The sequence below is a fragment of the Monopterus albus genome, unplaced genomic scaffold (genome assembly GCF_001952655.1).
Source record: "Monopterus albus unplaced genomic scaffold, M_albus_1.0 scaffold129.1, whole genome shotgun sequence".
Lineage (NCBI taxonomy): Eukaryota > Metazoa > Chordata > Actinopteri > Synbranchiformes > Synbranchidae > Monopterus > Monopterus albus.
In genome coordinates, this window is record NW_018128009.1 from 1,652,667 (window position 1) to 1,662,641 (window position 9,975).

A 9,975-nucleotide genomic window follows, 5' to 3' on the forward strand; every position below is an offset into this window, starting at 1 on the left:
GACAGGATGCGGGTACATCTAACCAAAACCAGTCTTTGCCTAAGCCTAACCGATGTGCTTTTATTGCCTTAACACAACTAAACCTAACTTAAACCTAATTGTTCTCTGATATCAAAGTCCTGCATACTGTCGTCACTTGAAAAAGCATTGCCACTAAACACAATCCAGTATGAATCACGTTTCTCATAAGAATGTCGCTCCCAAAACAATAGTATATAAATCTAACTTTTAGGAGACATTGCCATGTTGATCCATAATATCTGGAAGCAGGCTTATTTTAGTATTTTCTCATTTGAATGTAGAGTATGCTGCTTACCTCTGGTAAAATAATTCATTTTTATTATAGCTTTCTAAGTGACACAATAAAAGACTGATTGCACATGAATATGAGTAGAAGAGCACATACTGTGCTATTTTGTGTCAACTGGACATATGGGATACGTTTCACACCACATTTATGTGTTTATGGCTGTGAAGGTAGGTGTGGGCTGGGTGGTAATAAAAGGGGAACTGCATGTATTGCCAAATAGGGTCATATTGTCACGGAGCTCTCTAAGCATCCCGCCAATTAATTGAGTCCCTTACATATCTGACAGTGTGTTGCTAGCTGAGCATGGCACGTTCTACACATATCAACTCCAAAAAAGAGCTCACACTGCAGAGATAAACACAAAGATACTTATTAGCAAATCATAATATGAACATGTGACTTATTATAGCGGCACAATGTTTATATATCATATGCGGTATGTTTCTGGCTAATTAAAGGAAGGCAATGAAAGACTTCTGTAGAGGTGAACTAATGTTTATCTTTGGACATTCACAGCTATCTCATTGTATGAGCTATAAAATATTCATCCATTATAAAAAAAGGTTAATGTTTTACAATTCCGGTGTTTGTCTATGCGTGTGTCTGTGCATATGTGGCTGTGCATGTGTGTGTGCGTCTGTATGTGTGACCTCTATCACTATCTGGAGGGTACTGGCCATTGCTGTCACTCGCTGCAAGAGAAGCCCTAATTAAAGAAGTTCCACTTGTACATCGCCATACAATGGAAGGCAGAGATTGCCTTTCAACTCGGTGCCCGATGCAGAAACTTCCTCCTCCTCTGGTTGAATAAAAGAGTCTGATACAAAAAGCCATGAATGCCTAAACCAAACAAAAGCTTTTTAAAAGACTGTCACCGTGGTATCTGATATCTCCTGCATCAGTGCTGCTTTGAATAAATCTTTTTCAGTGAAGGAGGGAGAAGGAAATTAAAAGCTGACATTTTAAAGGCTGCTGCTGGGACTCGTGGCCCCCAGGATCAATAGCTAGGTATCTCACAACTTCCCCCGCATATTAGCTCACTTTTCCATGGGGCATCTTAGACTAAGTACAAACAAATCCAAACTACTGTAGTAATATTACTGTGTTGTTTTGTCAGTTTATTTTCAGGTGTGTGTGTGTGTGTGTTAAAGAGAGAAATAGTTGGCTGAGGAGCAGATGGGAGCACGGTATACGTGTGTTTTTATGTGTGTTTGTGTACCTGTAGTGTGTTTAAAGGGTCCCATCCTCCTCTTCCTTGTGTCAGCACCTTGAGTTGACATTGGTCATTGGGGACCTAAACTGTCAGCAACAAAGAAGTCTAAAAGTGGGAAGGTATTGTAAAAGAGAGCAGGAATAGTAAAGTGTGTGTGTGTGTGTGTGCTTGTGTTAGTGACATAACTGACATTCAGTTGCACTGGGTGTCATTGTCAGCATACGACTTTATGAACAGTCTGTCAGGTTATATATAGCAAGGTCATGAATGTGCTCCCAAAGGATTCATCCCTGTCCCACTGCCTCCCTGATAGGCAAACACACTCTCACACACGTTCATGTGTCCCACCTTACACATTCTGTATGAGACTGTGACCTGCTCCCGCTCCCAAACTGTAGGTCTCTGTGTTCTCCTGTCATAGTGTTATCTCCCCCTACTGCTGCCTTACGACCTTCCTCAGGCCTTCACCATAAGACTCCCTGGGAAGTCAACCCAAGCCCATTAAAAAGGCCTTTTATGTCTCTGCAAGTAACAAAATAAACAACAGTAGCATTTACGTATGTAAATTAATCAGGCTCCTGTGATAAGTAGAACCCATTCTGATTACAAGACATTTCTTCTATTTTATTCCATCCATCTCTCTTACTATGCTAGTCTGTATTCCATATTAATCTTTAAAGAAAACTGTGCATTATTACAATTTTGGCTTTTATGCTGCACGTCACGTTTGAGTTTTATACAATGGGGGAACAGGTTAGGAGTTAGAAAAGGGTTTGGGCTGTAGTTAGGGTGGTTCAGGTAAGTGTATAGGGAATGCATTATATCAGTGACAGACTTACAAAGATAGCTGCACAAACACTTGTGTGTGTATTGTGCTACTTGTGGTGTCAGGTAGTCCTGAGTACTGTGGGTAGTTGGCACGCTGTGCGTCAGTGATCAGACTGATCAAAGACAACAAGAGGGGAACAGGCAGAGCTGCCAGCAGCTATCAGCCTGCTTCTCTTTGATGGCTATGGACAGGGCCCACAGATCTGCTCCGTTCGTTTCTGTTATGCTGAGGAAACACAGTATAGCTGAGGCGATGCATTAAATCAGTTTGGTGATGTACAGATAACCTTGTCTGATACCTGATGGGACACTTTGTTACAGCTACAGTTTTGTTTTTATAGAATACTGGGCAACATTTCCCATGCAGTGGTGTGGGAATAATAATGTTTCTTTCATAATTCTTTTTATTCTTTTCAAACATATTAAACATTAAACACTTAACCCCCCAATATCAAGCCCAACATTACAATTCTATTGCTTCCCTCTACCACCTCAAATGCTGCCACAAAGGTTGGTATTGTTTTCGTCTGCTCTTACTGTATCAGTCCATGATTCAGTGATTGCACAAGAGATCCAAAGGCAGGCATAAAAATCCTGTTAGATGACAGCCATCATATAATCTGTCACCATGGAGGTTTATGCAAAGGGACAAAGTTAGAAGAGGTTCCACAGGTGGCACAGCCTGATCCCAGGCCGGTCCACATAGTGAAAAGTGATGGGAGAGCTTTAGAGTCTGTTCCTGTACACGTTTGCAGGCAAAAAATTTTAAAACAAGATCCACACTTTAAAAAAATTTCAGGTCTGAGCCCCTAAGAGTGTATCAGATTTTTTCCAATATTAAGTTTGAGAGGATCTCTCTAAACCAGAGACACCACGGGTGGGGCAGCCCCCTCCATCTTAGAAGTATCAAGTGTCACGCCAGCAGAGTGGAAAAGGTGTGAAAATATAGTTAGGATTTATCTAGTCAAAATGCGTTTGATATTTAATGCTTAAATAATGTGATTTAAAGAACCTACAAATGTTCAGTTAGATTGGTTTTCGAACTTTATTGCTTCAGTGAGACCTTCTAGACACGTTATTATTTGTCTGATCATTCTTAATAAAGTCTGCTCAGCCTTCACCACTGAAAGGACAAGGTGATCATTCTCTCTGCAGAGGCCCAAATCTACAGATTTAGAATGGCTTCTTTAATTATTTACCCTGGTTTCTTCCAGGAAGAAATGCTATCTGACCACATGCTGGGTCGATGGAGATCAAAAGACCATGTTTGGTCCTAAACATAATCCTATCCTGAAGTGGCGTTAGCAAAACTATTTTAGTACCAAGCCCTGTAGTTGAATGGAGATCTGTTTAAAGAGGTCGGGATTAGAAATGAGTCCTTTTGAATGTTGGATACAATTAATTATTTGCTGCTGTGAGAGAGTCAAAATCTTAAAACTTATTTCACCATTAAGATTCATCACAGTTTTTGCAAAGTCATTTGCAGAAATCAGTTTGTTAACTATTGGATGAAATATATGAAGATGTAAGTTATCATTTGTGCAGTGTGACTCTGTGATGTTGGTGTGTGTGTGTCTCTGTTGTGGCACCACAGAGACACCTGTTCCAGTCTGCCATTCAGCAGTGATGGGGATGGTGCAGGGCTTTGACATCCCCGTTGACATGACAGCTCAGACAGCATGGATGTTAATCTATCCTAACTGCTCTCAGTCTAATTAAATCTTCCAGGGCAGCACACATGTGCAGACACATGCACATGCATACACATGTGGAGGCTTAAATTGGTCCTAGTTGTGTGTAAGTTTTAACGATCTGGAGAATTGGCCCCACCACAGTTTGTTTGATTGTAATTCTATGAAATTCTGTGTGCATGAGAGAGAAATAGAGGCAGAGAGAGAATCAGATTTAAGTTCACTGCTTTCAAATGCAGAGTTTGACTTCTGTTGTTAAACTAGGAGTTCACAATGTTTGGAGTTGCACTGCTAAATCCCATGCAGAACATCAGCAACAACGACACCTGATTTCTCTGCAGTTGCCTAAAAATGTATTTTGGTGTACATTTAATCTGAGTTAAAAACAAAACAAGCTAAAACTAAGACAAAACTCAGCATACATGAAGCATTTCTTGGTGGAAATTTGAAGATGTTTCTTTCAAACAAAGCCTCAATAATTTGATTTTTCTGCTTCCGCTTATGATAAGAGGTCTTGGTGGTAAATGGGAATTTAAGCACAATTTTATGCAGATATGAATTCCAGAATTTCACCTGTCTTCTTGATTTGCTTAAACATGGTCTCGGCCACATCACTTGAAACACCATAGTAAAGTGTGTTTTGAGTCATGGCATTGAACTTCCCCCTAACAGAAATGGAATGCGGTGACAACAGGCCACAGGCTAGATAGAGCACATGCACCCCTGGAATTTAGACACATAACACTGATTATCCCAAATGACCCAGTGAAGTGAGTGAAGCCCTGCTCCTATACTCCTCTTTTTCTGTTATGTTACTGTCTAAGTGAGGGGTTCTTTAAAGTATATGAAAAAAGTGTGTGCATACGTTTCATAAAGTAAAAGCGTATGTGAGTGTGTGTTTGAAATGCATTGTGTAGGCAGATGAATTAGATGGGGTATAATGTGTATACATACAGTGGGTACGGAAAGTATTCAGCCCCCCTTAAATTTTTCACTCTTGGTTATATTGCAGCCATATGCTAAAATCATTTAAGTTCATTTTTTCCTCATTAATGTACACACAGTACCCCATATTGACAGAAAAACACAGAATTTTTGACATTATTGCAGATTTATTAAAAAAGAAAAACTGAAATATCACATGGTCATAAGTATTCAGACCCTTTGCTCAGTATTTAGTAGAAGCACCCTTTTGAGCTAATACAGCCATGAGTCTTTTTGGGAATGATGCAACAAGTTCTTCCACACCTGCATTGGGGGATCCTCTGCCATTCCTCCTTGCAGATCCTCTCCAGTTCTGTCAGGTTGGATGGTAAACATTGGTGGACAGCCATTTTCAGGTCTCTCCAGAGATGCTCAATTGGGTTTAAGTCGGGGCTCTGGCTGGGCCATTCAAGAACAATCACGGAGTTGTTGTGAAGCCACTCCGTTATTTTAGCTGTGTGCTTAGGGTCATTGTCTTGTTGGAAGGTGAACCTTCGGCCCAGTCTGAGGTCCTGAGCACTCTGGAGAAGGTTTTCATCCAGGATATCCCTGTACTTGGCCGCATTCATCCTTCCCTCGATTGCAACCAGTCGTCCTGTCCCTGCAGCTGAAAAACCCCCCCATAGCATGATGCTGCTACCACCATGCTTCACTGTTGGGACTGTATTGGACAGGTGATGAGCAGTGCCTGGTTTTCTCCACACATACTGCTTAGAATTAAGGCCAAAAATTTCTATCTTGGTCTCATCAGACCAGAGAATCTTATTTCTCACCATCTTGGAGTCCTTCAGGTGTTTTTTAACAAACTCCATGCGGGCTTTCATGTGTCTTGCACTGAGGAGAGGCTTCCGTCGGCCAGATCTGTGCCTTGCCACAATTCTGTCTCTGAGCTCTTCAGGCAGTTCCTTTGACCTCATGACTCTCATTTGCTCTGACATGCACTGTGAGCTGTAGGGTCTTATATAGACAGGTGTGTGGCTTTCCTAATCACGTCCAATCAGTATAATCAAACACAGCTGGACTCAAATGAAGGTGTAGAACCATGTCAGGGATGATCAGAAGAAATGGACAGCACCTAAGTTAAATATATGAGTGTCACAGCAAAGGGGCTGAATACTTATGACCATGTGATATTTCAGTTTTTCTTTTTTAATAAATCTGCAATAATGTCAAAAATTCTGTTTTTCTGTCAATATGGGGTGCTGTGTGTACATTAATGAGGAAAAAATGAACTTAAATGATTTTAGCATATGGCTGCAATATAACAAAGAGGGAAAAATTTAAGGGGGGCTGAATACTTTCCGTACCCACTGTTTACATATATATATATAGGTCACACAGCAGATACTTTTCTAAAGTAACAATGCAACACTAAACTTCTATCATGAAGGTATTTACACAGCTTGTTGTTTGGGCCACCCACAAAAGAATAATGCTTGTAAGTAATGGTCCAGGGTTTTCCTACTTTGCTTTTAATCTTCTCAAAGTTCTAGTCCTGCAGGTTAAAGACTGACATTCAGATCTGATGTTTAGTCACAGACAAAGAGCTTCTCTTTTAATCTGTTTAGCTTCAGTGAAATCAGAGACCCACAGAGGTAGACTGAGAATAGGCAAGCAATGTTTCTTCCTCCCTACCTGACAGCTCACCTGTGTCCTCTACATCTGTCCACTCAGCTAGGGAGCTCAGTTTATTTTCCTTACCTACCCTCAGTAGCTTTCTCCCACCCGTTTTATCTCTGCTATACAATTGTCTTCCTGTCTCTTTGTGTCCATCTGTATGTTTCGACCACGAGACAGTATTTTTCTCTGCTTGACTGTCTTCCATTGTAATTCTGCCCATGGTTCAGCCTTCTATTCCTTCCCGTTGTCTATGTCTCTGTCATCTGTCCAGTCTCGGCTCCCTTTGAGTTAAACAGGCCGAACAAATAGATTACAAACAGTGGGCAGAGTGAAGCTAAGGAGGAAGACAATCTGAATTTGTTGGGGATAAAGAATGAGGGAGGAGGCTGTCCAGTTAAAGAAAGCCAGTGGAGTCAGAGTAAGGCTGTATTTGCCTCAGGGGAAAAGGCTGAAAAGTAGCTTTCGCAACAGATGTGCAGGGCAGTAAAGTGTAATTGAAATGCCAGCAGCAATGGTCTTATCTCCCTGCTACAGGAGCCTGCTGCCAGTCTCAACATCAGTTAGATGTCATTTTACCTAAGTCTGAATCAGCCTGCCACAATCCGCAATCCCCATTGCTCTGATGCTAGGCCGGAGAAAAAGGGAGAAATGGATGAGGGGGAGAGAGTTGAGAAAGAAGAGGATGGAGTCGAGGTTGCGGAGTCTGTAATAGGATTTCAGTAGCACCCAGTTAACTTCCACCACCTGGACTTAGTTGGTAATTTGATATGCTCTATCAATAGGATTCATTTCCTCACTGCAATATTACCATTGCCATTCATTTGACTTTAAAAAATATATATATTTATTCATTTCTCTCTCCACATTTTCCCACTTGTTCTGATGCTAGTCATGCATATGAGAAGTAGGAGGAAGGGAAGAGGAATCCAGAGGAGGTGGAAAGCAAGGCACTATAGCTGTCCTTGGTGCTCCAGGCAGAGCTTAATGTTTTGGGCCAGGCGGCATCCATCTAGGGAGGCCCGTAATGTCCTCCCAGATTAGAGGCTGGCACTCTTTGGAGCTGCTACTTTCCTCTTTTTACCAGGAACTTTGTTACTGCAACATGGGATCATCTGGGGCGCATTAACACTTCCTTATTTCCCCAGTGTAATGTTAATGTGTCACAAAATGGTGTGTTGTTTGTGTTATCCATGGTGGCAGTGGCAACTTTTACTTCTCTCTCAGTTTAAGAGTCTGTATTTTACAGCCACTCCCAAGTCACATGAGAAGCCATGTGACTTGGCAGACAATTTATGTTTTTTTACTCATTGATACAGTTCAGTGCATAAGGCTTTGTTATTTGTTTGTAGCTTTGTTATTGCCTTTTATTGCCTCAGTGTTACTCACCTAAATGCATTCTGTGTACTTGTGAATTTAATGCCTTTTCTTCCTCATAGAACATTTGCAAAGTGGAAGTTTTGAAAAAGCAAAAACTTGCATTGTTTATGCACATGTTTTCTAGCCTGTAGCTTTCTTCTTCACTGGCTTAACTGGTGCATCAATAAGAGAGAGAGTGTGAAACGGACATAGAAAGTTATCAATACAATGCAAACAAAATGCAGACACACTCATAACAACATTGCTCCATAGTGTTACTAGTGATCAAAAGTTTTAATGAGTTTTAATTGTTGGCTTCATTGTTTTTCATTGTCTTCCAGAGAGTTATTTTCAATGTGGTCAACTTCTCTAAGACCAAGAGCCTATACAGAGATGGCATGTCTCCTGTAGTTAAATCTACCAGCAGGCCAAAATGGTAAGTAGACGATAACAACATTAGCATGGATTCTATGAGCTTTACGTTGCATTGTATATGGTAATTTCATTTGCAAATTTTAGCCTATGAAGTGTAAAGTATTCAAAGACTTTCAGCACCTTTGAAAACTTTTATTTTCTGCCTATCTGTTGCACACATTCTCTCTCTCTCATACACTCACTCTAAAGACTGATACTTTAGTTTTCCAGAATGGCGTCTGGGTGCATTAGCATGTGATCCATTGGCTGCCGGTATGACGGCTGTCTGACGTAATAACACTTGACTGATGAATGCAGAGATGTGTGTGTGTGTGTGTGTGTGTGTGAGTGAATGAATAGGTGTGGCAGGAGGGAATGGGGCTGGTGCAGTGGGGCTGGGCACAGCGTCTGCCAAGCAGGCTGGTGTATTCAGTGGGGCGCAGAGGGAGAACAGGATAGCTTGATGAAGTGTTGCCATCCAAGAGGAGCCCTGACATCTGTCATCGGTTGATGGAGGGCATCCGCAGAAACGCCAGGCATCTGCCACACCGAGCTGTCTGCGTCTGGACGCCTACTGGCCATACCGTAGCATGCCGGTCACAGGCTAATGGGAACAGACACTAGGCATGACACCATAGACAGGGAAGATGAACTGCTGTCTATGATACAGCACAGTGCAACATGATGCAGCTCAGTTCAGCTGCCTCACTTTGATTCATGTGATGTAGTTTCAATCTTGCACTAAGAGTTGCTCTGTTGTGCTTGTGGAGATATGGCTTTTTCACAGTGCCACAGCGTCTAATGTTGTCTCATCTTGTCTCATCTTGCCAAACATTACTGGGTTTGTGATATTGACAAAAAATTATTGCTAGATATTTTCTGGGAATTTGTCAGTAAGTGTAAGCCAACGATATTGTGCATCCTTCAAGAATGCATTTGATAGAGTCTTATATTACCTTACTCTCATTAATAGCATATTAAGTATTTCTGCCATGTAATCATTGTCCTAGGTTATGAAAAATGCCACTTTCTGAATGGTCTTAACTTCTCATTTGACATAATCTTGAATGTCTGAGGTGTTAATCTGTACAGGAGCCTTGTTGGGTCATTAAGGTCCCAAAGCTTTTCTTAATACGCTAATCATGCAACACTGACCGTGTTTAATGTATGTTTCAATAAGCTCTCATAAATAGCTATTTAAGTAACAGACACAGCAGGAGGGAACGGTGCAGAGGCCAGATTTTATCTGCCTCCCCAGCCTAATACTGTTTTAAGCATTCCTCTCAGCACTGTGCCATCTCATGCACGTGTAGAGCCATTTTGAACTGTCTGGGGCTTCCAAGACCACAGCTGACATTGTCTGAGTCCCCACAAAGTTGGCAAGATGCTTTTAACACAGCCTCTTCTATTTGACTTTCCACGAGCACAACAAAGCACAGACAGCTCCTGAAGTAGCAATCTTCTCTTTGACAGTTACAGATATGGAATAAATAAAAAGGCAGAGCATGGAAAGCTTCGTCTGTCTGATCCAAACTCACACAGGACAGGATAAAGAAGGT

The 9,975-nt window shown here is 41.4% G+C and overlaps 1 protein-coding gene across 1 annotated transcript in view; it reads left to right on the plus strand.

Annotated features, from left to right (window-relative positions):
• Positions 1 to 9,975, plus strand: part of agbl4 (AGBL carboxypeptidase 4) — a 297,544-nt gene that overhangs the window by 124,271 nt on the left and 163,298 nt on the right. Inside the window, exon 4 of the mRNA XM_020613018.1 lies at positions 8,344 to 8,438. Within this exon, the coding sequence (XP_020468674.1) occupies positions 8,344 to 8,438 (95 nt within the window). The remainder of the gene's footprint in view (positions 1 to 8,343; positions 8,439 to 9,975) is intronic.